Raw genomic sequence first — 27,152 nt, forward strand, 5'->3', positions numbered from 1 at the left:
AGCTCATCCTGCAGAGGACCACACCTTTGCTCCATAAAATGCACTGGCTTCCCTTTCAACACGTTGTCCAACTTGTCTCCTGCTTCTAAGCTAAGCATAATTAGTTTTTGTTTGACTGACACTTGAACACAGTCAAACCAGTCAAACCCCCCATTCTTTGCATTTATGCAGGAGGGTTTCAGACACAGAAATGTGAAAGAAGAGCAATCCATCTGCCTTCTCCAAGGTGGGAGCCAGTGTTCCCCAGTAGATTCATCAGTGGGTGAAATTTTTAGGACACATGCTGTACTGCTGGCGTTAGCCCAAGTTTATGCTCAAGTAGATCTCTCTGCTTCTCTGCATCAATTTTATGCACTGCTTATGCACTGCAAGCAGCTGATGGAAATCATTATAACGCTTAAAAGAATTACCTAAAATTTATGAAAAGACAGTTAAGAGGGAAGCACGAGCTATTTCAAAATTAGTTGCACGGCAGATACAGCATAGAGTAGCCGATTAACAAGTGAACAGCTGTACAAACAACTTTAATGGGAGTAAGGCAGTACACGTTCCCTTAAAACACTTAACTAAGATTCAGAAAAAATACATGGAGCCAGACTACTGCAGTTCTGAAGAACCATTTATAAGGTGCGAGTTCTCTGAAAACGCACACAGATCAAGAAGATAAATAGCCTGCTACTCCTTAGTGGTAACACCAGTTTACAGTATGGCCATGCACACAGCAGTGTTCCTGCCTTTTGTATGACGTCTATATACAGTGCACCTCACTGCAATTCTAAAACAAACAAAAAAACCCAAGTGCAGTAAGCAAGATGTAAACTGACAAGAGTATTAATGGCTAATTTTAAGTGTGCACCAGTGCTGTCTATGAGCATAATACTCGTTGATCCAGAAGAGGTCTATTTTAATTCCATCTATTGACACAGCCAGTGTTGACCACCTGTGCCCCTCATATGGCTGCTTTAGGTTCTTATGGAGCTGCCTTACTCTTTACTTAAATCCTAACATTGCTCATCATCAGTGAGACAGATGCAGTAGAAAGCTCAGCATGTAGCAATCACTTGATTTGACCACGATACATTAGGAAACTTAAGCTGTAAGCTGGATCCTCTATCCCAAGTAAGAGAGGTTTGTGCATATTACGTTTTAAAACTAGCACATGAAACATAAAATTTGCCAAATACTCCCAAGGTTTTATCAACCACTATGAACGTAAAGCAGATCAGTAAAAAACAAAACAAAGAAGAATAAAATGCTGCCTCTCTTTGCATTTCTTTAGTTCAAGGAAAAGCCTTTTGCTTTAATATTTTTCTACCTCGAATGGAACTTGTTTCCCTTTACTTGCACCTACCTTACTAGGTTCTCCTCCCAAACATCTGTGAGAAGTCTCTGCAATTCATTAACCCAGTCCATGATTCTTTGGTGATGTATCAGACTTTCCAGAAAGTGATCTGCCTCCTCACACTAGAGTTTATATAGATGGATCTCCAGTCAACATTATGAGGCTTTTGAGTAGCCTTGGGAAGAGAATGAAATTTGATATGCTTTTGTCTCTGTTGACCATCAGAAATTCAACACATTGACCCATTTTTAATAAAAATCTACCCAACAGTAGCACTTGCTTATACCTCTTTGAGGCTTTCTAGATTAATAGAAATTACTTGCAGTAAAACAGAGGTAAACATTTGCCTTAGAACTGTTCATCTTCAATTATATATAAAAATATTCAGGATCCTTTTATGAAGTAATAAAGTAGATAAAAAAAAATATGTTGATGCCATAATTTCCACCACTGCCATACTTGCTCTTAATTTGCGTCACTGAACGAAGAAACATTAAAAAGGAGCCAGGCACAGAGGTACTGAGAATTTTCCATGGATATGTAGAAAATCATTATCTAAATCAAGGGTGTTAAAGGCCCTCCTGACTCCCAGCTCTGTTTGCTACCAAAGAAAGGCTGTAGTTCCCCAAGCCTAATCTCCTTCAAATGGCACATGACACACAGATTAGAGGAGACGCTGTGTTTTGTTCATAAACAATTTATTTTATTTCAAATATGTGCCCTTGTTGATTCAACAATGATGTCTGGAGAATCATGTCCTCCACCAAACAAAAAGAGAACTGATTTGGAAATCTTTCACCTGACTCATTTGCTGATGATACCTTGACACTGCCTCCCTGCTCCTTCTCAGCAGCTGAAAGTATGGCTCAGAGTGAGCATAAACTTGCACCTTACTCTGAAATGACTAGAAATACAATGAGCAAAGAACCAGTAAAAACAACCATTCAGGGAGGCAGAGGGCTATGAATATACAGACAAATAGAAAACATCTTATTGGGATTTTTACTGTTTTTTTTTTTCTGCAAGTAAGTTTAAAAACCACTTTAACTTTAGTGTCCTGCTGTTTTCCCCTCCTCATTTCCTCCTCATCCCCCAACAGAAATAATTCCAAAAATGCTAGATGTTCCTAACACCCCCCCCCCCTTTAAAAAGAAAAAACAAAAACGAACAAACAAACCATTTGAAATTCTGTCCCCCTCCTTCCAAAAAAGCAGGCAATGTGGGATGGAGTAAACAGGACTGGACAAAGCATGAGTTTCACATGGATGAACTGCTGATTATCTCTTCTTACTATTTGGTATGGGTGTTTGCTTTGCATTTCTATTGATGTAGATTATAAGACATGAAGCAAGTTATTTTGGATGCTGATGCCAATCTGAGCATTAAGGAAAAACTAATGATGCCTGGGTCCTGGCATAGGTGGTCATGGACTTATGGAAGTTCCTTGGTTTAATATTTACAAGGATGTTTTAAAATTATGGTCTGTGAAACATTTTCCGAAGATGTTCCTTTATCTGATAAAAAATAAAAGAACCCTTGATCCAAATCCCATCTCTTTTTAAAAGTCTTGTTAAAAATGTTGATTCATCAATTTATCTTAGCACACTTAAAAGCAGAATAGTGAATAATGACTTTAAAAAAAAAGAGAAACATGCTGATCTCTACGGAGACCGTCGCTCTTTTTTCATAAGTAAATGACACTGAATGGTGCGGATTCGATTCTTTGCTGGGGCAAACTCCGGCTGAAGTTTTAATGTTGACTCATACCATTTCATCGCCTTTTCAAACTCTTCCTATAAAGGAAGAACAAAGATCGCATTAAGTCAGATTCTAAAAACAGCGGACACTACCATTTTCTATTTCCTCCCGGTTCTAAGTAGTTAAGTAGCATGGTATACACAGAAGTAACCGAACCATCCTGGTGGTTTAGTGGTTTTTATTTTTTTTTCCTCCAAATAACTCTGATATTTTCTTGGGCTTATATGACCCAATTTTGCATAACCCATGGAAGAGAGTCAAATCACTGTTAAGCATTACTGACCAATTCTCTTACCTTTTTCCTTTTAATAGTAGATATATGCATTCTTACTGGGAGATAACTTTTAAAAAGCAGATTTCATCCAGAATTTACATAGATCAAAGCTTTACACACTCGTGTACACTGCAAAAATATCAACTTTGCTGAAAAAGGTAACTTTTTTTAAGAACAAACTTGAAATTAGTACTAAAAGAGTACTCAAATTAAGGAAATTAACAAAACAATCTAATAATTTAAAATCATACAGTAGCTAGACAATTTCAATTGATAACCTGGGACTCCAGAATGATAGTAAGAAGCATTCATGGTGTAGTAACATTTATTTTTATAGTACTGAAATCTAATTATCTACACCACCCCACTTTTTTTTATTTATTAACCAGGAAAACATGCCAACTTCCTATAATGAAGAAAAACACAAGAGGAAAAAAAACAGACATTGTGGGTTTTTCAGTCCATTTCTACATTTTTTCCTCCTCTTTTCTCCTTAAAGGAACTGAGATACTCCTATGACATATTTTTGGGACTGTGAACGAGAATTTATTTATTTTCCAAATCTACTAAAGGGAACTACTAAAAGAGCTTTAAAACAGATGCTGGACTTGGGTGGCTTTTCTCTTAAACAGCATATTCAGTATTTCCTAGGGCAAGACTATTGATGAACTACTGGTAAAGAGCTAAATTAACACTGCCGTGTGAAAGCAGACAGCACGCTGCACACTGCCTCTAGACTTTGAATTTATTTTCTTTCTAAGTTAAAGAAGACAGAAGTTTGGGAAGATTGCTGGTTCATACTTACAACTCCCAGGATCTCACTCTAAGCATTACCTCAACTTCAGTCGAGTTCTGTTTCTCAGTAACTATTTGTACAGTCCAGGTAACATTCATCTCTAGCCACTTTATAGTGGCTACCTAGATCAATGAGTTGTAAAGTTGTGATTTTAAAAAAGTGTATTTTAATACAGTTTCAACAGGAATTACATTGAATATCCCATATTAGTTTATGGGAGCACTGACAAACAAATGAAAACAAGAAATCAGATTTTTCTGTTTTTAGATGTAATCATTTCCTTGCTGTGATCTGATATTAATTTGAAGTTCCTTTAGATTTATTTCCCACAGCATTAGTTTCTATAGCATCCATCCAAAGTTCTCAGTCCTTATAATGGCCAACAGTTTCTGCTTTTTAAGGCACTTTGCTGAAAAGTCTTGCACATAAAGGAATATTGGCCTCTATAATGCTATACTATTAATTAACATGCTATCTTTTACAACCTGGTTGCCAGGGTCAGCTCTCAAATATAGTTTATTTTCTTCATATTTAGCCAGCTAACTTTTCTTTATATCAGTGTAAGCTGATCCAGAAGATAAGTTTGTCCTGTTGTTAGTCATTTTATATTATGAATATGCGGCTTCATTGAGAAATCTCTCATATCCAGGCGAATAAAGTTATTCTTAGGCCCTGTTCTAACTTGAAAAAGACATTCAAAACTCAAGCATCAAACTTCTACTTCATTTCTTTCTACTGTCAGAAGTAACACCTTAATAGAACAAAGTTGTTCCTTTCTTCACTTTGTTTGCACTGTATGTTTGACAGCACTGTGCATTCTGCTCTTTTGAACTCTGATAGCCACAATACATGACTACCTGCTCAACAGGTCCTGTCCTGCTCTATGACAAGTGCTAAAAACTGGCAGGGATACACAGGAACACACGTAATTGAACATACTTCTGAAACAGATGTAGGTATTAGCTATGTTTCAGTTTAATGGTGTCTCTCTTACCTTTCAAATATACCGGCCCTGTTAAAGATGAGAATAAAACGTGCAAGAACCAATCCAGCCTTTGATACGTAAAAAGAATGAACATTTTGCATTCACAGGAAATACTGAAAGCTGACTTGTAGATTAGAATATATAGGCAGTATGAAGAAATTTGAATTAAATCTGTAAACTATTCTGGGTGTTGATAGTTTAGATACTGAAGTTAAACACCCCTTGTGTTTGTTCACTGCAGCAGCAATCTGTGTTTTACTAATTATGTTAAACTAAGCTCTTCAGGATAAAAACTCAGCTTATCATTAATTTTCCAGTATTACAAAGATATCCTGTGTTTAGATGGGAAGACAACCAAAATTATCAACTGTTTGCTATTGTCTTAACAAAGCTTTGCAGACAGCATCCTGAAGCCAGCTTGTAAGAACACTGGCCTTCAAGAATTAAATGAGTAATAGAGAGCTTTGATGGTCTTAAAAGTACATTAAAAAAAATATATTCTCCTACTGATCCCTCCCTTATTTTTGAATGTTGCTCCATCAGAATTCCAACTTGTGGAAATAGGATTTGTATATATACTTTACCGAAGACAAGACATAGACAGGGGCAGCACACTCACCATTGCTACGTAGACATTTGCCAGCGTGAAATGATTAACCACAAAGTGCGGTGCTATTTCCACTGCCATGGTAGCTACGATGATGGCATCATTCCAAAGTCTGGCATTGTGGAAGATGTTTGCTAGGCTTATTAGTGGTACATCCTGGAAGAGAAAGCGATAAACAGTGAGGTTCCTTCCACTGAAATAGTTTCAGGATCAGGAAGACAGAAGGCTCCACCACCTGGCCACTCCACTACCTGATCACTTTTTGAAGGTGATGAATTAGACTTATTTTACTATAAAAAGGGCATTTCAACAAGAGTTATGAACAAACAAACAAACAAAAACCCCTCTAATAAACACATCTGCTTGCAAAAGTGACAAACATGACTGTTGCGTAGACAAGTGATTCGAAAACTAACTGACATTAAATGTCCTAGCACATACATTTAGTTTTTAGATGCTGCTGCATTAGTTTTCACCCAAAAGATGAGATGCAGTCTAAGAGACGAGAGAAGCTGTTAGTCTAACCCCCCTCCTTCAGCTGTTGCATAAAAGGGGAAGGAATAGGAATAAAAAGGGAAAGAAGGGACGTGAAAAAAAGGGTCTAACCATTAGTGCAGCTGACACACAGTTTTCTATCCTGCTTCTGGTAGAGAATTCCTGTAAGATGCTGAGTGACAGCTATAAGTAAAGTTTTCTCAGGTAGTCACTGATGTTTTTATTTTCTGAATTTCCAGACTGTGACCGTGTCTGACTGAAAAAATTGTGGAGCCCTGACAGCCATAACAAACTCTCTGGGAGCTTCACATCTACAAAGGACAAAATACTACTCAGAAGCAAGTCTTAGATGCCCTCAACGGAAGAATACAAAATTTTGGATGTATTTGATCCCTGCCACAGTTCTGATACTATACAGATACTATGGAAGTGAGAATCACAAAAGAAGCCCACAGGAAAATTAATTACTTTTTATTTAGATGAGAAAAGGTGAGATAAAGTAGAGAGAGCACATAAAGCCAAGGAGGAAGATTAAACAAAATAGTAAATAGCAATTCATTCAGTGTTAATTCTCACTGAGTTCAAGTTGCAGCTCAATCTTTACGAACAAGACCCCCAGTTTTCTCTGGAGGCATGGGGGCAACTTCAAAAGGACAAAAACAAAGCACAAATTTGGTGTGAGCCCATCCCAAGCAACACTGTATCACACCACTAGAAAACAGTCAGCCGTACCTACACCATAAAAGAAAGGTAAGTAAATAAAATAAACGAGCATGTTGTGTTAGACCTTGGCTCCAACCTTGTTCTAAGAAGACAACAGCAAAAAGACAGAATTACAGGAGACAAAAGACACTCAGGATGTGGAGTCGGAATAGATTAACATTTCTTAGCTGAGGTATTTCTGCTGTTAATGGCTAAACCTCCTAATAATACAGACCGTAAAACACTGTCTTCTGATTTTCAGAGAAGGATTTAAGACCAAGGTTCAAAAAGTGGTTTGCACTTTGCAGTGTTGCACAGTTTGTTGTTCAGGTCCCAGAGTGAAGTCTTCAACGTTGAGTTAGGGGCCTGACTGCATTTACCAGTTTGCAAGGGGGAGCCTGGCGTCTAAGAACAGACATCCCTGCTCAGCATCTCATGGGGCAGGGCCAAGGGTATACGAAGCACTTCAGTCAACTGTAACACTGAACAGGAGACTGTCCCAAATACTGCCTTTTTGGACTAAACCACAAAACTGCTGCACAAAGTCAGGCACTAGTCAGACAAAACACGCTTTAGGCATTTATATTATTCCTCTAGAACTTACCACTTCCCCCCTTTAAAAGCACAATGACAAGACATACTTCCCACATTTTAGGTTAGAAGACTTGTACAGGCAGAGGCTGACAACGATTCAGTCCTACATAACAGAGGGGAGTTCAAGCCTGTATTGCCCAGGGAGGCGTCAAACCCGCTGAATTGCAGGAAATTCCTCTTTTGCAGTTGCCCACACTCAACACATGGTGAGGGTCTTGAGGTTTCACCACAACTAGCTGATGTCCAACACATTACAGACACTTGATATGCACAATTCTGGCCTTAATAGTTTGTGAAAACTCCATATGGCTGTTACACAAGCAAAACATGATTTCATCCATGTAGCAGGCAGATGTGATGCGTACACACCTTCATGTGATGGGGTGCATAGTGCAGCGCTTGCCGTAAGCAGTCAATTGCCTTCTTTCCTTGGCCTTTCACCCTCCAGTAAAGAGCAGCCATGCTAGAGAGGACCCATGAAGTCTGATTCTGGCAAAAGAAGAACACAAAACCCAGTCATGCAAACACCTGTAGTGAACAGACTCCTTGTCTTTCACTGTTTGAATTTACTTGATATATTGAGGGTGGAGGGTGTTACACTTAACAACTGTTCACTGGAACAGGCTCCCCAGGAATGTAGTTAAGGCACCAAGCCTGTTGGGAGTTTAGGAAGCGTTTGGACTGCGCACTTAGTCACATGGTCTGAATTTTTGGGTAGACCTGCGTGGTACCAGGAGTTGGACTCAATGATCCTTGTGGGTCCCTTCCAACTCAGGATATTCTGTGATTCCATGTTTCTATTCCAAAGCGTCAGAATGAGTTTATCTAACACATATGCAGCAGCCAGATCAATGAGACTGCCATATGAAACACAAATTCCAAATGCAACATAATTTTCTTAAGGGAATAGCATCTTAATAGCTTTATACAGCAACAGCAGTTTCAGCAGTCACAACAGCTTCTAACCAGCTGCCAGGTGCTGAGCATTCAGATGTGTACATGCATTACCCTCTATAGATCAACACTCTTAGCTGTGTTAGCTGACTGGACTCCTTAGGCTCTCGGTAGTCACTGGAAAGAGAAAGGGTGCTCTGGGATGCAGCCCAGGGCAGACGCCTGTAAAGTCTAGCAGACTGAGTTGTTGCCTCTAGTTGGCTGACTCCCATGTCACGTGTCAGAAGGGAAAATACCATGCGCTTGAATTCTGTGGACTCAGACACTTTAAATGAATGTTTATGTTCACATATGCAATTAGATAAGTAGCCATCTTGATTTGTTTGATTAGCTCTTGTGAATAATGAATGAGACTGGTACACAGTAAAACTGCATTTTATTTGCAGCACAGCTAGCCTTAGTGAGAATTTAGTTCCTGGTCTGTTAGTACTAAATTTTCAGCTAATTTGGATAAAGCTTGCTGTCTGCAGGGGGAAGTGTAGCTTGTAAAAGAAAAGTTGGTATATCTGAAATCAAAAGGAACTAAGATTTATAATGCAAGCTTAAGGGTAACATCTTCACTTTCTGGGAACAACAAAGGTATACTGGCTTTAGTTTCAAAGCATATTAAGTTCTTTTGATGGCCTTCCAGAATAGACTAGGGGCACCAAGCTGTTTCGGTTGAACTCTCTTTTGTATGATAGTTTGGAACATCCTCCTTGCACTGTAAATACACAACAACAATCCCTACATCCCTATCCACCTTGTATATCCTGAGAAAAATATGTTCCTAATCATCTCTCCAGCAAGAACAGGAACTGCAGCCTCACACATGGTGCTATACCTCTGCCTGAAGGCATCTGACACTTCAGTTCAACACTGCATAAGGTAAAAGGAAATCAGTAAGAAAGAGAGGAAGTCCCTGCCTGTCAGCTGCCTGCCTGCCAGAAGTGCAACTGGAAGAGTTGAGCCATGGCTTAACTCTGACTTTCTATAAGCTCCAAGCCAATGTTGCATCAACAGAAAGAGGAGGATTAAGAAATGTTAAAATAGTTTAATAAATATCAGCAGCTAGCAATACGGCTCAAAGCAGGGCTGGTAATACACTGGGAAATACGATATGCTTATGTTTTAGTAGAAACGTAGGCAAGAGACCTGGCAGCGGGACTCCCATCTGTAAGCAGAGGATATAGCTCAAGAAAGTACCTGTGAGGGCCTTACAGAAGCTGAATAGACACAAATCTCTGGTCCGAATACTACTGCATTCCTTGACTGGAATGTCAGTCATACGGTTTGAGACTGCATAAACTGCACCCAGACATTATTCTTTTTCTCATTTACACGTACCTTTTCCAAAGCTTTGGCTATTCGAGTACCAACTTGTTCTAATGACTGTGGTGAGTACTGGTCTTTGCCAAGATTCTGTAACACCTGTGAAAGAGGAAAAACACATCCTGAGAGGATGGAACCTGGTAAGAGATGCCCTTCACTTGTCTGCTTGTTTGCTGCTTTTTTACCCAGCCTTTTACAAATGCTCTAACTTGTTCCATCCCAAATGTCACTGTTTATCTTGAGTTAGTACTACCTGTATCATCACATAGTGTTTTAACTCCATGCCACTGAATACCAGGAATGCTAGAAGTTTATTGCATGCTTAATTGATTTTTTCTACTATTAATTCATCAATACAGAGGCACTAATGGTGTTTTAGGATTTCCCTCAGCCCAAATCACAGAAGGCTAGGAAAACAGTCTGGTAAAATATTAGTTGCATTGTTCTTACAGTTTTATCCAGGCGTTCACTCACTGAAGATACTTTCAGAGACAGGGCACTGAACTAAATGTACCTTGAATCTGCCATGGTATGGCCATTTTTGTGTGAGAACCTTCACCTGTGGCATACCTCTTTAAGTTGACTTTCTCCAGTGTAATGCAAGCTTGCCCGACTAGAGACACCTTGCAGGTGGTCCAAAGTATGCATACTGGCTGGTAGGTTAGGGTTGCAAAGGGGCTCCATGGCTGGTTCTTGCAGCTGCGTTGCAAAATCGATGTGTTCTGTAATGCTACAAAGGTAATAAACTGAATCAGTCAGGAGAAGAAAGGGAAGAGTCATCACAAAGTTCCCCAGTGAGTGTAAACTGCCTAGAATCTGGCAGAATCTCCTTTGAGTAGCTGAAGAAGCAAGAGACACTGGATCTTCAGTCTGCAGTTGCACTTTTCTTTACAAGTGTATTAATGAAATAGCACATAATGTTTTCAAACTTCTTTGAAATTCTGATAGCTCTTAAAGAACTTTCAGTTAATATATACTTGAGGCCATACAACTGTCTTCCTTTGTGTGAGTGACTTGCAGTCCACATATCAGATACTTACTCAATGTTTTTAGCAGAAACAGCAAGCCACGTGCTGGCCACAGTGGTAAGCTCTACCCTACGGAGTTTCAGGCATTCATCAGGACTTGGCCAGCCAAGGCTACGATAGTCACGCTTTTTTCCTAAAAAGGGGTAAAAAAAACCAAACAAAAATTAAGAGAAATTCTCTTGAAGCAAAAAGACATTCTGCTTTAGTACAATGATTTACAAAATACTTCATAGCAGCAGATACATTCCCTACATTATAAAAGTCACAGTCCTGCAGCCAGATTTGTTTAAGAACAATCCCCAAACTAAATACACTTAATTCCACAGAATTGGATGCTATGGAAGACACATTTGTAGGTGAAGTCTCAAAAAAATGTTTTATTATAATTTTTCAATAGCTACAGATTAAGAACAATCACTGTTCTTGTTTACACAATGTCTCTACCTAAATGTCCTTAAAGGAAGTTCATAAGTGAGTCATCATTTATGTTCTACACCTACAGTAAGAACTAACAGAAGTTGAAAACTCCATCTTCTGACAATTCCAGGTGAAATATACTGCCATTTCTTATCACTGAATATTAGGACAGACACTAGCTTTTATTGCATTCTTACACTCAAGACAGCAACATTTCTGAAAACTACTAAGCAATTACACTCCAACTCTCCTGTTTTGCAAGAGTTAACCAAGGCAGGTAATGGTTAAATAATTTACTTTATGCTAGGAATCTGATTTTCAGATTTGATTCAAACCCTACTGAAATCTTCTCCTCACGCGTGGTGGATATGGTACCAGATCCTACAAACCTGGATCCTACGTGTTAAATGCTAGGAAACATTTTTCTCTTGCATCAGAAACATCTGAACTGTTTTGAAGGTAAGATTCATCGTAGCCATAAATTTTCAGAGTGGGAGGCCAAGTTCAACAACGTGCAGCTGTCTCACCAGGTACACAAGCAGTATTTCAGCACCTATTTGTGGTTACCTAAATTTTTGACCATTTGGATGCAAACCCTATTTACTTCAAAGAAAGTGTTTCTGTTTCACCATAATTTTGCAAAACAATGACAAAGCCTGCAATGCCATATCTTTTGTAAAATATTCTGACTAAAGGAAAACTAACTTTAACTTTGTGAAACACTGGGAAACCTCAGAAGGAACAGATCATTTCTTGTCATCAGCACCTTGCACTATCCGATTACAACTTAACTATGTGCATGAATGGCAAAAGACAGTGAGAGGTATGGAAATGCTACGCAGGGACAGATAAGTAATCAAAGCACTAGTCAGATACAGGACAGATAGCTTCCTTTCCCTGCTCTCCTAGGAACTCCCCAGGCAACCTCCGATGTGTTACTTAAACTTTCAGTGATTTAGTTCTCACGAAGAGGATGTCAGCAGACCTTGCCTCTCAGGGGTGCTAGGAAGTTAATGACTTTACAACTGAGGGATGCTATATAATATATGCATAAAAGTAGCTCGGGGAGAAAAAATACACTGAGGAGAGGGAAGGTGTGTGTTCACAAATGATAGTTTGTTTTCATGTAATCTTCCCTATTTAAATATTTAATTCAACAACTTACCTTTGTCAGCTGCTTAAAAAGGAGCGTGTTAAAGATTTAATGTAAAAGCCTTCAAAACGTGAACTCACATTCTAGCCAACAAACTGTCAATGACTAAAATGTAGCAGAGAACACATTTTCGCTTACACATCAACCCTACAGCATTAAGATTTTACGTCCTTTGAAATCAAGGTAAAATGAGAAGTATGGGGGAACCATTATTTTGGCTCTCCTAGTTGGCATCACCAGGTTCCAGAAGTTCCAAATTTTATTCTAAGTAACCATGTGCTGATGACTTCTACCCACCTCAACAGACCAATGGAACTAGCATGCATTACCTTAATAGCTCTCCTCTCTGGTACTGGTTACTTAAGTTGCAAAAATTCCACCTCTCTCTGCAAACCTCCTCACCTACGTTGGTGCAAAACTGTGCTCTTCTGTAGCTCCAGTCTTCTGGAAGACAGCATCTAAATTTTCTCTTCTAATATCACCAGATGAATCACAGCAGATGTAAAACTTCATATTATTTCTACTAGACCAAGTTCTCTGCCTTTTGATTTGCTTTTGTTATATTTATATTTTGTTATATTTAATCAATTAAAGATATCACCCTGTATCTGTCCCTGAAGGTCTCTCTCATCTGGTAAATAAAGTAACTTCTCTGCCCGTTCAGTTTTAGAGGAAAAAGTCATTACTTCCACCACCACCCCCTTACTACTTCTACTGACATTATCCACATCTTTCGTTCTCTACTTTTATCACTTCATCCCCAGAAGTTCTGGCAATTAACATTTTTCTTTCAGCCAATAAAGTTATGCTGTGCTTCATGAAGAAGGTGCTGATGGAAGAGATTTCTTAAAAATCCACATTCCCATCTAGAAGGTGTATTTCGCTATGTAGTATTTGTGATGCATATTTATGATAATAAACCAGTGTAATATAAAAGCTGCAAAGAAATAAACCACAGTATTCCGAAAGCTGCAAAGGACAGCTTTCTCTAGTTGCAGCAGGTTACCTATTGGTCCAGGAGAAGGTATCTTTGGTCCACTGATCTCCAGGGCAGTTTGGTAGAAGTTTTCATTTTCTCCGTTAGTCCCTTCTTCTCCGTTTCTCCCAACTGGCTCCTGGAGATCCAAACTATCAGCTTTTGGTTTCTTTAAACGTTTGACCTGAAAAGTGATCTACCAAAAAGACAACATTGTCAAGGTTAACATTAAGAAGCATGAACATTATCAGCTACAACACACTACCTGTTTTAGCCCAAAGATTTGATTTTGAAGATGTTACAGATTTCTTTCCCTTCCCATCTCACCCCATTCTCTAAGCCTGCTCATTATTCTCACCGCATCACACCACACAAGCACAGTACACAACTACTACCTCTAACATAGCAGAAACCAATTTAACTGCTGGAGAAGTGAAACGCATTTTTCATTTGTTTGTAACATGATGACAACAGGTATTGTGTCGTCTTCATGCTAACCAGAACTTTTGCTTAAAAACCTGTCGCCTTTGCAACTATAAGTAAGAAGTTTGAAGGCACCCAACATCATTCAACACCTAAGCTCTTGCTGTTGATAATTAACACCAATGACATCAGTTTTAGTGATGTGGAAGCCTTTCCTTTAAGAGAGATTGAAACTACTTGTTTATTTCACACAAACCAGCTCTCTCAGACCCACAGATGAAGATCATGAAGATTCCATCTAAACCAGTGTTAAAACCCACAAACTGTCCTAGTCTTTCTCTCCACAACAGTAAGTTGGTGCAAGACTTTTACAAACCGATCCAAACTTACCCATTCAGCTTCGTCATCGTCACCACAGTCCCCAAAACAGGAGCTAGCCAGTCCATCCTGAGCTCCCTTTTTTAGGACACGGATTCCCTGCAAGTCCATCCGACGACCTTTTACTTCCAGTGCCCCTTCAAAAGCTTCCTGAGGCCATGAGTTTTCAAACTCATCCACCAAAGCCAGCATCTCTTCAGACATGTGATCATCATCTAAACCCTCCATTCCTTCTGAATCGTTGCTTTCTGGAGTAACTGTGTCTAAAATGGAAAACCACAGAAATGTCAAAAATTCTTTACTTACTGCATCCATGAATTGTACAAAAAAGTTTTGTTTTTTTTTTTTTTTTCTGTGACCTATCTCTTCCACTTGCATCAACTGAATACTCACTGCATGCCGCAAATAGAGAATGGGACTGGAGAATGCAGACTTGCCCGATGCAAAAAAGCACCAACCGTTGCTTCAGAAATTAACACCTCTAGAGCACTTCCATCAGTTTCCTTTCCAGACCAAAGTTCTGCCCATTCAAGGGGGCAGACAGGAGATGATTTTTGACATATATGCATTAAACACCGAATAATGCTCTCTGTACCTTAACCACAGAGACTGCATTCCCTCACTACTGTCTGGCACAGCTGATACAGAATTTACTAAGGTACAACTTACATGTCTTTGTAGAGTCTTGCAGGAAACTATATCCTTTACCACGGAAAGCATCTTAACCTTTTATCTCATGCATTTTCATGCCAGGCTTGGATAAGAACAGTGAACAGAATGAAGTTTTAAGGGTTATTTTTCACTTGAGAAAAAACGTAGCTTTCTTGGAAGGCAGCTCTTTGAAAAATCTAGAAACTGATTCACCTGTCAGTACCAATTTTGTTATGCTGACTTACTTTCCAGTCTCAAGATGGAGGGTTCCCTTGCTGAACCCTGAGTAAGGACTTCTGGATCATCTGTACCTCCCTCAGAGTGTCCTTCTGCCACTGCTGTGACTGACTCATGGTGCTCGAAGTATTTCTCCTTGTCATGACTGCCATCTAGATTTTTCTCATGACAGTGACCTGAAAGAGAGGAATTTATTGATATACCACATAAAACTGCTCCTCTTAGACACAAGGTGCAGAAACTAGTCTTCTGGTTTTCTACATACAGATTAACAGTACAATTCCACAAGGTAGCAAAGACATTGCTGAGAAAAAACAAAACCAGAAAACCTGTTCTGCCTCTTCACAAGGCAGATCACCTGAAACAGTTACTGATAATGTATTTAGATATATACCGTGAATTACCAATGAAAGAAAACTCAGGTATCTTTTGACAGGAGGTGGCACAGTACCTAGGAAATCATTGTGTGTTGGTAGCAATTCCAGTGAGTGTTCCCAAAGCATATTTTCAGTGACACTGGACCATGGACCATACACAGGGGTTGCCTGCCGTGTGAACCTCGCTAGACACTATAATGCTCACAGTGCTTACGTTCAAGAGAAAAAGGGCCAATGCAGATTGATGTGGGATTGCCTGGCTCTGATCTCCTGGGCCAGCAGCCAACAGTAACTAGGTAAGAGTAGCTCATAAGCAGGCAGACAAAAGCCATTGGTACTAATCTGTACCAAAAATCAGCTGAACATTTAACTCAGCACCTAAGTCACCTGCAACTTTTTAACAAGATTTTTGATCTCAAAGCCATTTTAACTCCAGACCTCAGAATTTCCAACAGTAATTACTTGTCAGCCTTCCAGGTGGGGTTTTTAAAGAGCTGTTCCCCCCGTGACTCCCCCGGGGCTCCACAGGCACAGAAACGTGCATTCCCCCCGTGGGGCGAGGGGCAGGGAGGTGCCCCTCACTTTGTGGCACAACTACAGAGCGGACACACAGAGCAGGGGCCGTGTCTGCAGCCTCAGCCTGTCACCAAGGAGGAGAACAGATATTCTGAGCACTGAGCTGTTGCTGCTCTAAAATCCCTCCTTCCTCCTCTCCATCACCTGTGAGTGAAAATAGCTTCCATACACAAGTGAATTAAGAAGCACATAGTGAATCAAAGAGAGATTAAACTAAATGAAAGATTATCAAGTGTGTTCCCCGGTCTATCCTCACGAACTCTAACTGTATTGCTCAATTCATATGGAAAGCATTATTTTTCCAGCTGGCAGTGTGAACTACGAAGAATATGAATGAAGCAGATCAGTGACTCCTTTTTCCTCCACCCAGTGATCCCATGTTCTCGAAGAATGTTTTTAGGCCTCGCTCTTCATCAGGCCGGGAGGAAGAGAGGATGGCTGTAACTCTCAGGTAGATGTCACCTGTTCCACCGCCTCCCAGCGGAACCGAGCCGCAGCTTTTTACTGCATGTTCTGTACTTTTGCAGCTGCCAACACTCGGGTGACACCTCGGGAGGAGAAACAGACCGGTATATTCATAGGGTTATTACCAAAACCAAATATATACAACTGTACTCATAAATCCTCCGTGAAAACTATTTCTTGCCTTACCTTTTCTGCTATATATAAAAAGTCAAACAAGGCTATTAGATGAGTAAACGTTCAAAACAGAAGCTGTTAACTTCAGAAACTGTTCTAACATCTGCCATACAATTATACTGCCTTTCCTACTTATTCTATTAGTCACTGTCTCTTTCTTTAATCCTCTCCTTACCTCCCCCCCATGCTGTCAATAAAAAATTAATTGGTTTCATTAAAAAAAAAATCTCTCTTCAATATATGGAGATCCTCATGATTAATTCATGATGAATGGTGTGCACAGAACCCTGAAGATGAAGCTAGTCCTTCTGCCTGACATCAAAACCAGCCTGATTTTGATGCAAGTCAGGTGCTTCCCAGCAATGCGATGACCACCATTCCCTTTGCTGAAGGTCAGCTCATCACTGAGGTGTGTGTACGTGTGTGTGTGTGCGGGGGGCAGCAAAGGGGCTCGAATACAGTCAACTATTTTTAATTGAGATAAAAACACCAAAATGAGAAAAAAGCTGGAAATAGCAAGCAGGAGGAAAAAAAGATGCAGACGCTTAAAATTCTACTTAAGACTAACCTTGTTATTATTAATTTACAAACACTGACAGCTAAAAACAGATGATGGGAGTGCTGGCTTTCTTGGGATCTGAGAGCTGCTATATATAGAAACCTGAGTGGCCTAATTTTTCCAAATTACTGCTTCCAGTTGCCTGATGTCACAGGAGAACAAAAAAGAAAAAGCTGGTAGAAAAGACAATGGAAGTTTAAGATCTTTGATGAACTTACCATGAATCTGGTGGTACCAAAACATTGCAAATCAGAATTTTACAGCTTGTATCAGCTGCGTGCCTGGAGAACAACTGGGAAGAACACCAGGTACGAGTGTCAGACCAAGGGAACAACGCAGCCCTACACTCCAGAAACATTCCCTGGCGGCAAAGCATTGCTTGCGTCATTTCAACACTTAGTGCACACTAGCTGTGTGAAGGACAGCAGCAACTGCAACCCTAGAAATGCTCAGCTAAATAGGATTTATTCACATATATTCTGGTTATCCAAATGCGCACACGAATTTTGGCTGTAAAGTCCTGACATAGTGATTACAGGTACAAAATTTAAAGTCTACAACTACTTCACAGTAGCTGATCAATTCAGCTTACTCCATCCTGAAAACTTGCTAAAGAAGGATCACTTTCCTGCTTGTTTGTTTTCTGGGAGCAGCTGCTATAACTCTTTCCTGTTCATTGGAAAGAGCTAAGAAAGTTCAGATAAAAACAGAGGATCAGCCTCTGTTCTGCCTTGTGTATTACAAGATCTAGTTACTCCGGTCCAGTCAATGGAACAAAGATGCTAGAGACAGGACACAACACATATGTGGCTTTCTGCACCTTTATTCAACTGAAGGAAATGAGACAAATAGTTTGTGCCTGTCTAATGTAAAAACTGGAAGGAAAAAGTGAAAAAAGTTCCTAAGATACACAGCATATCCATTGGTTAGAAAAAACAAATACAGACTCTAGACTGACGCCTGGCATTTCTAAAGATGAAAAGCAGAAAACTCTATTATATATTAAAAGGTCTCTACCTCTCACGTCATTTTAGCCTGTAATTTTTTGGGCCAATGTGAAAGCACTTGGACAGCTACCACAGCATAGAATCATTGAACACTTTGGGTTGGAAGGGACCTTAAAGATCATCTAGTTCCAACCCCCCTGTCATAGGGGGGAAGGGTGTGTGTGTGCGCCTTACACTCTAAATCCAGAAAAGCTCTGCTAGATCTGCCTTTCCATCTAATATTAACCATCTGCTTGGTTTTCAGGACTGCTCTCGAATTTCCACCAAAGCTTTAGTACCTACTACAGCTAGTAAAGCTAAAAAAAACAAAAACAAAAAAACAAAGCAAGAAGTTTGAATTCACACTTGTTTTCTGGTGCACACTCAAACCTGTTATTCCGCCAAATGAAGTTTAGTAGGTGTTTTTTTTTTTTTTTAGTAGCAGGAATGACGTATCACTGAGCTCAATGGAGAGAGGTTTGATTCCCTGAATGCAGGTGAATAGCCTCATCTATAGACACTTCCAGTGCAGCGCACCAATAAGTAGTCTTCTTTTTACTTTTGCTAGTCACTGCTTATGCAGATGCAAAAAGACATGAGTCAAACAATTAAAGAGGGTGGTATATTATCACTTTAGCTATGAACATGAATAATAACTAATGCACTTATTAGATCATGTGAAAATTTTGGGGGTGCTTGCTGCTTGGGTGATACTACCTATTTATAATTAGACTAAAATACACCCATTAGAGAAATTGAACTGAAGAAACTGTCACCTATCACTTTTACAGGACAAGTCTTGTTCAGTGCTTCAAGTCCCAGGCAATACAATTCACCAGAATTTACAAAAATAATTTGGAATTAATAAACTCACCTACCAGAAGCCTTCATGTATCTAAAACTACTGGGATCTCAGTCACCAAAACGTGTGCCAAACTATCATGTGAGGAACTGTCTTAACGTCCTGCACCACTTCACTGGTGACTTCGCTGCAATATCACCTCCAGAAAGCCAGGGTAGTGTTATGGGGAAATGCTGTTTGAGGGACCATCCTTCAGTCAACATCTAAAACATGGGCTTTGACTTTCACAGCAATGTTAACTCTGGTGATTACACACCACACATCCCAATTACCTTGACGTTTCAAGGTGAACAGATCATTTTGTAAAGATCTTGTAAGCTATTAACAACCACCGTGTTATTCTGATCACATATGAGTGGATATTTGGTTGCAAAAGAAATTAACATTCTTTAGAATTACACATTTGCTAAGGGGAAAAAAACATGCCAGTTATTTTAAGATTACTTTTAAAAGCAATAGCATGAGCAGAAACTAAAAAAGAGACCTATCTTTAGCAGATCTTGCTGCTCTGCTCACTTTAATTATAACTTATTGTGCTTTTATTAAGATTTTTTTTGCTCTGAAGTTCATGCCTTCCTTTTCGTACTGTTTTGCTTTCTTTCTAATTACAGAAAAAATACATATTTGCACTTCAAAAAATAAAATCACGTAATTGAGCTTTGAAAGTGGAAACTGCAAACCACTTCTGACGGAACAAGACTGTCATCAGGAACCTGCCAGAGCTGCTCGAACTGCAGGACTGAACTACACTCCAGAAGCAGTATCAAAGTAAATTTTGTGCTTACCACACACAGGAGTGTAAAAATAACGAAACATAACAAAGGAGTTCTCAGTTTCTTTTTAGTAAAAATGATTAATAGTGACAATTGGAGCAGGGAATTAAAGACAGAAGAAAAGTAGAAGTTCTTAATTACAATTACCTCGCTACGCACTACTGACATGTGAACGTCTGATAGGTCTATATTTAACTGAGGAGAAATACACAAGTCTTGTGAGATATTCACTGTGTACTCCAGGGCTCAGAAAAGATACAAAGCAAAAGGACAGGCTACATCTGCAGAAGCAGAACAGAGAAGCCTTGCTGCAGACTCTAAAAGCAAGCCAGCCCACCAAGAGGTGAGTCTTGCTCCCCCTGAAGCCAGTAACTTGACCAGTAGTTTCAAAGCATGACTAGGCTTTGTAATAATAATACAAATGTACCTCCGATATCTTTTACAGTTGGAATGCACTGGGTAATCACTAAAAATCGCATCTGCTGCTCTCATACCATCATAGCTATTCTTTTAGAATAACAAAGGACAGAGTGTATTAAGTTCCCTCTCAAGCTTCAAGTATTTTTACTGGAAGAGAATGATGACTGTAGTGCCCTAAAATTTAGACTAAGATTTTGGTATGTTTTCTCCCCACATGAAAGCACTGCTCATTTTCAGCATTTTTCCTTTAATATAAACCCTCCTTTGCAAAACTAAAGGTTACAAGACAAAAACTAAACAAACGAAACAACAAAACCCACAAACAAACAAAAAAACAAGAACAAACATTTTCAGGGGCATACGGCAGGACATTTTTCTAACCAAAGAATTAAAGACCATGAATAATGAAAAGTAGTATCAAGCATTTTAAAAGTTTTCATACATTCCTACCTCATCTTAAATTCCTCCCTTAGATGAGCAGCCAATGGCAACTTCTTCAAAGATGATGAGGGGCACACTCGAAAGCAAGTAGGCATACAAGTTCACTACATAACAAGCTTTGGTTTGGTGCATAGCAAACAACAGTATGATTTGCATGGTCAAAATTTAGACTTAAGCACACAAAACGAAGCATACAAGAGTTCATTCTTTCATTATTTATTCCAACAACAGGTTTTCAATTAAGAGGATTATATTGTAAAACAACTGTTCTCACTTGTAGGGAAATAGTTTTTAATGTGATTTGTAGCCAAAAAGATGCCTCTAAATTGGCTTAGCTATAGATTTAAAGATTATCTATGTGTCTCATTACAGCAGTTGTGATTAAACCTTTTAAAACACAGATGCCAACCATTTATAGCCAGATTTCTTGTTCATATTAACAGACAGAAATGCCTCAGCATTGTGTAACAGACTAGTCCCTGACGCAGACTGACAAAAAAATTTCTCCTTACGAAATATTAGGAAGCGATAAATAAAACATGAAAAAAAAAGAGGCAGATAAACCTATCTAAATGTGAACACAGTGCAGGTTAATAAGGGACATGCATGCAAAACTTTCTGAATTCAGCAATACTGTATAGCAGCATAGAAATCTTAAAACAAAACAAAGCAAAAAAAAACCACAACAGAACAAACAACCCCCAAAACAGCTGTTCCATAATTAAAAACAAGGAGGGGAAAATCAAGGAGGTTGACTATCTGAAGCCTTCACCGTCCTCCTTCGTCGCCACCCACTACAATAGGAGGTTGTTTTATTATGACACGTGTCTAGAAGCAATAACTTGCTTTGTGATGCCTGGGAAGAGTGCCCAAAACATAGAAACATCTGAATTTAAATTCTCAAATCCTGCCAGCAGATAAGATAGACTAGAAATGTCTCTTTCAGGGTACTCTGGGACTACATATAGAGCAGCAAGGTAAGCAGCACTCCAGCCTGAATTTCAGTTTGTGCCTCAAAGATAGTTTTTTTTTTTTTTTTTTTTTTTAAAGTTTTTGTTCTGGAGAAAGACAGAAAGAAAGCAAGATAAACAAGCACACGTAAATTTCAAAGACAAAGGCTTGTCCTCAATGACTCCTCCAGCATGCTTGATTTTTTTCTCCCCTAACATCAGATAAAATACCTACTTAGTAATTTCTTAACATTGAATACCCGCCTACACTGGATTGCAGTATAATATATGCTGTGAAGATTGAATGGCTAGTATTTGGTTCCTTGACTTCACACAATACACTTCAGAAATATGTTTCTGATTAAGCCATGGGAATTCTTGCTCTAAGTACCACTATGAAAGTAAAGGCAACAGTGTCCCATGTTTGTTTCGCTTTTTTTTTTTTTATCTTCCCTCCATCATAAGCCCCATACCTCCTCCTATGCTAAACATTAAATATTCTGCAGGACTCAAGTTTAAAAGGGGCTAAATACAAAAGCAGCCCATTCATGAAAAACAAACCCTACAACAGCTAACACAATGGAGCTAGCTAACTTTCCATTTCTCTCAACATACACAGAGACGCTAGGAAGCCAAGTAATGACCTTATCTGTGTAGCTTTTGACCACAGTTGTCTGTAAGGTTTGTGCTATATGGGTGAATTTAAACGGTATTCTGCAGTGATCTGATTTTGTATATTTTTAAAGAAAATATTTTTGATAGCCTTTGTTTTACATTCATCTGTGTATCTCTTCGGTATATTATACTGCTGAGCCAGAGCAGATTAACAGTCAAAATTGATCCACAACAATTGTTAGATTTGTTTGGGACAAAGATTTGAGCAATATTCCTCCTAATTGAATACCAAAGCGAAGAGACACTGTCACAAACAGCAAAAGAACGTGTTAACTAGCCAGGTAGGTATGCCCCTTACTCATTTAAGATAGCTTTTAAGTGCTTAGTTGTTTGTCTGATGGGCTACATTTTACACAACACCATTAAAGAGCAGAGTTGTTCCTGTAGATAAAATAGACAAAAATCAATTCTAGTTTTGAGGGAGCAATGAAAAACAATCAAAATCTGGATTAGCCTTTTCTACAGCCCGGGTAGGGAACCCCTGCTGAAGGTTAGGTCAGGCAAGAATACTGCCAATCACCCTAGTTTAGGATTCAAGAGGAAAATACTCTCCTCCTGCTGCCAGCGTTGTACAAAGCTATAGAACAGCCCCTGCAAAAACGCATGGATTTTTGGAAGAACTTCCTATCTCTCCAAAACTGCTGCATTCAAGAAGCATCTATCCCTTCCTCTAGGGAAACTTTGAATTGTCCTAGTTTCGGTCACCAGTAGCCAGAATGGATGATATATTTCAAGCTTTGAGGACAGCCAGAGCACAGCAGATTCTCACATGAACCAGGCAACCAGCCTTAAAAGGAAAAACAAATCAATAAAGTAGACAGATCAGGGGTAGTTAAGTGCCTGGCACTCCATGGCTCAGCATGCAGTGCTCATTTTAATCTGAGCACATGGCATTGCATGCTGCTTTGAGACAATCTCAACATGACTCATTACAGGCTGAGGCTACACATCACCACTTTACAAGTTCTCAGATTCAAGCGAAGTGAGCACAGCGTTCAAGGTCTTGGCAAGTTGTTAATGAGACCAAACAACGTACTGTCAGTTCGCCCATACGTGGGGGCCACACGTTCTTTCTCTTCCAAATATGCTTTAACCAAATCACTAATTCGGTCTGCGCAGATTCACTACAAAGTTGTTTGTACAAATACAAGCCCGTCAAACATATGCAGTTGTTGGACCTTTTTAAAAAGGTCCAGCTCTGAGGAGAGCACACCATGCAGGATTAGTACGAAATTTTAGCAGCTATATGCAAGAAATCACCATCGGCAAAAACAGCCTCCTAAAAGAAGATGAAGACAGAAAATAGCAAGTGTGTCATTTTCTCTACATTCCTACCACAAAAATGGACCAGGAGCATTGCAGAGAAACGTTAAGACAGAAAGAGAACCTTCTCACTTCCATTCTAAACCCTGATGATCCTCCTATTACATATGTATGCTGAAGTAACTGAAAGATCCAGATATGTATCATGAAGAATCATTTGCACTACCAAGGCAGATACAAATGGGAATTGTCACACTATATTTAGTCTAATACTGTACTACTTTTCCTTTATACGTTAATAGTTTTGCATCAGTAAACTCTTGCTGAACTCTCCATCATGCTATCTCTGTCTCCTTAGCTCTCCCACAGCTGAGGCAATGCCTTCCTTCTCCTCCCTCTGCCAGCCTGTGGCCTTCTGATCCAGGGAAAAGACAGAATGAATACAGACCGCTAAATATTGCGGGTACACAGCTCTTAATCAAATACGGTACAAAGTGAGACTGATGACTTCTGGGAGCAGTTTTAGGTACACTGGCATGCTGTAAATAAGCAGAGTAAGTACATAAGCTAGCAAGACAGACCTTGTAGGATGTACAGAAACTATCTAATGTTAGCACAAAAGAAGGCTGCAGACCAAATTCACCCACACCACTAGCATGTTTGACAAATGCAAAAGAGACTGACATTTAAGGAGCACGGTTATTCTTAAAACAGCATGCTCAGAAACTTTTAAGATGCACCATGGCTTTCCAACAAGTGTAGCTTGGAAACAGCACGCATGAGCAGTGGGCTATGCAGACTTTGGAATACCGTTGTAGCTAAAAATGCAATGTTTAATGTAGCAGTACATTCTTTGATTCTAAATATCTTTGCACAGTTTTGAAAACAAGAATACATGGAGTGTGGAAAGGAAAGAAAGACGTGTTTCCAGGTGAACTTTGCAAGGCTTTTCACTTTCTTGTCAGGGCGAGATCATTCACTTTCAACTTTCTTCAGTAACTGGAGAAGCTAGACAAAGACTTTTCAGGGAAAGGTCTGATTTACACAGCAGGCACCAAATCTAATAGTAAAAAGTATCAAAAAGCCTACAAAGAGAAAACATGCTTCTTCATGCAACAGTTTATGAAGTTAGAAAAGCGTGTCATCCTCTGACAACAACATTTCTAGTTAACTATCTTCCAGCACTGAAACCGTACCAATGCTGTGATTATTGCAGCAAAGGTGGATGGTAGGAACTGCTTCTTCCCTGGCTGGGCTAGCAGAGCTGAAACTCTCACACAAAATTCGAGGAAAAATTGTGTCCCATTACTCCTGTAGAGCACATTCTCTTGTAGTATTTCCTGAAGATCTCCCAGTCCAAGGTGTGTCTGACAGTTTCAGACACCTCCACTACCTAGGAATGTCTGCCTCCAATAGGACAAAAAGCAGTCCTCCTCCCCTGTATCTCCTATCTGCCTGCATTAGGCAAGATGTTTTCATTCTACATAAGTACAATTTAACCTCCTCTTACTCCTTTAGCATTGCAGAGCCCGGGGAAGGTGACCTAGATTCCACCTGTGCAGCATCAACAGATCTTTCAGATGACCTGACACTGCATGATTTCCGTTGCCAGGGATTCGGGAAAGAATCCAGCTCAACTTTCAGCTCCCTGGTGAAACTCGCAGGATGGACAACGAGCTCACGTGGAAGAGATAGAGTGTGGGAATAAGCAACTCAACATTTCACTTCAAATGACAACAGTTATATTAACATTGCTACTGTTTAAGACAGAACTCGCTTTCTCTGTGGTGTTACCTGTTTATTAAATAACACAAACATTTGCCCTGATGTGTTTCCAAGAGCTCTGACAACCAGTTTGTGTGCTTGATGGAATTCTGCTTGTTTAAAAGACCCGCTTTGGGGACTATTCCTTTTGCACCAATGAACTTTCCTGTAAGGTAGTGGAGAGACAGTAAAAGCAACACGGAAATGAATCGTCACAGACCCAACCCTTTTCATTAATATACTCAAATAAATAAGAGCACTAACATTTCATGGTAGTCTGTTTCAGGAGCACTCAAGAATTCTGCCTTTACATGATAAACAAGACAAAGAAAGAAAAAGTTTAAACACGAGGTAGCGTTCAGGTCAGAATCCCATGCAATTAGTGTAGGTTCTGGACTAACACTGTAAGTGATGAGCATTCCTTGGGGCAGCAAGATAAGGCAGTTTCAGAAGGAAGCTAAAATGCCTGTGATAAAAATGTCTAAAAGGACCTCATGCTGTAGCAAACAGAAACAAAATTTAGCAGCCCCTTACCTGGGACCAGTCATTGCTGGCTGGGGATCAGTGAGTAAATGAAAGGTATGTTTAAGAATGTAAAGAGCAAGTATTTCACATCTCTGTGTTTTAACACACACTACTGTAAAGGAAATGTATGCTTGTTTTGTTGTATGGAGTGCTTTTGCTTAGTGTTTGAGTAGCTGAAATTGCTATAGGGAACTTGAAATGATTGTAGCTATTAAGTTAAAAGTCAGAGGCTTCAATTGTGATGTTGATTTAAGTAAGTAATTTAATCTGTCTGTAAAAATACTATCAGAATTTCAAGCAGAGAAATTCACCTTTCAGGTCAACCTTTCTTTTTCAGGTCAACTTACTTAAAGGTCTAAGCTTATTAGCTTTGTAAGAGTTTATGTGCTGGGGGAGAAAGGGAAATGTATACACTTATGAGTGTAAATACCTTTTCCCCATGTTTTATTTTAAGAGGAAGCAAATGAAGTAAACCAAGACTCTTGATTTCATGTGGTATGGGGTATTTGTACCACAAGAGGGCACTGGAACCATACTTAAAATGGATCATTATGCTACTGTGGAATGCATCACAGGACCAAATCAGAATATGAGGAAGTCTGCGCTGCTTTCACATACATACATACTTGCTACTTAGAAGCATTTGGAGATCTTGATACTACAGAGATATTCATAATGTACTCACACTGCCTATACCTCCAGAGGAGCAGCAGGAAGCTTTCTGTAAAAGCACTACCCTGCCAAGTAATAAGACAAGATACTTGAAGCTTAAAACATGTCATTCTTCACCTTTTGAATACCAATTTATTAATAAGTTTAAGATTTTGAATTTAGATCCTGTCTAGAAGAACACGAAGGGCACGAGCTCTTCTTATATGCATGAAGTGACTTGGGTTTGAAATAAAAAAATTCTACCTAAAACAGGTAGTTAGAAAAAACAGTATGAGGCAGCAGTATAGACAGGAACATAAAAGTAAGCATCCAAAAAAATCAGCACTAGTGTAGTGCACTTCCAAAGTCCTGTACTAATAGCAAGTGTCCCAACATGCTCAAAAAAATTCCAATCTCACCCATATGGAATACACGACACCCTGTAATCTAATACCAGGCTGTAAATGCAAAATTCTGATCCTATATTCCATGCACTGTACCATGCATACAACTGCCACTGACCATTTGCTGCCTTTTGCTGACATCTCATGGCAGCAGGGCAAGGAACTGTGTGTCTTGCTAGTTAGTGGGGTTCTCGTGAGGCTTTTGA

The 27,152-nt window shown here is 39.4% G+C and overlaps 1 protein-coding gene across 1 annotated transcript in view; it reads right to left on the reverse strand.

Annotated features, from left to right (window-relative positions):
* Positions 1 to 2,023: 2,023 nt before the first annotated feature.
* TTC17 (tetratricopeptide repeat domain 17) overlaps positions 2,024 to 27,152 on the reverse strand; it is a 58,923-nt gene continuing 33,794 nt past the window's right edge. Inside the window, exons 17-25 of the mRNA XM_083837236.1 lie at positions 15,090 to 15,257; positions 14,206 to 14,456; positions 13,423 to 13,588; positions 10,859 to 10,979; positions 10,389 to 10,548; positions 9,834 to 9,917; positions 7,923 to 8,042; positions 5,775 to 5,918; positions 2,024 to 3,135 (exon numbers count right to left, since the gene is read on the reverse strand). Of these exons, the coding sequence (XP_083693362.1) occupies positions 3,004 to 3,135; positions 5,775 to 5,918; positions 7,923 to 8,042; positions 9,834 to 9,917; positions 10,389 to 10,548; positions 10,859 to 10,979; positions 13,423 to 13,588; positions 14,206 to 14,456; positions 15,090 to 15,257 (1,346 nt within the window). The 3' untranslated portion in view covers positions 2,024 to 3,003. The remainder of the gene's footprint in view (positions 3,136 to 5,774; positions 5,919 to 7,922; positions 8,043 to 9,833; positions 9,918 to 10,388; positions 10,549 to 10,858; positions 10,980 to 13,422; positions 13,589 to 14,205; positions 14,457 to 15,089; positions 15,258 to 27,152) is intronic.

This window comes from Anser anser (assembly GCF_964211835.1).
Source record: "Anser anser genome assembly, chromosome: 5".
NCBI lineage: Eukaryota > Metazoa > Chordata > Aves > Anseriformes > Anatidae > Anser > Anser anser.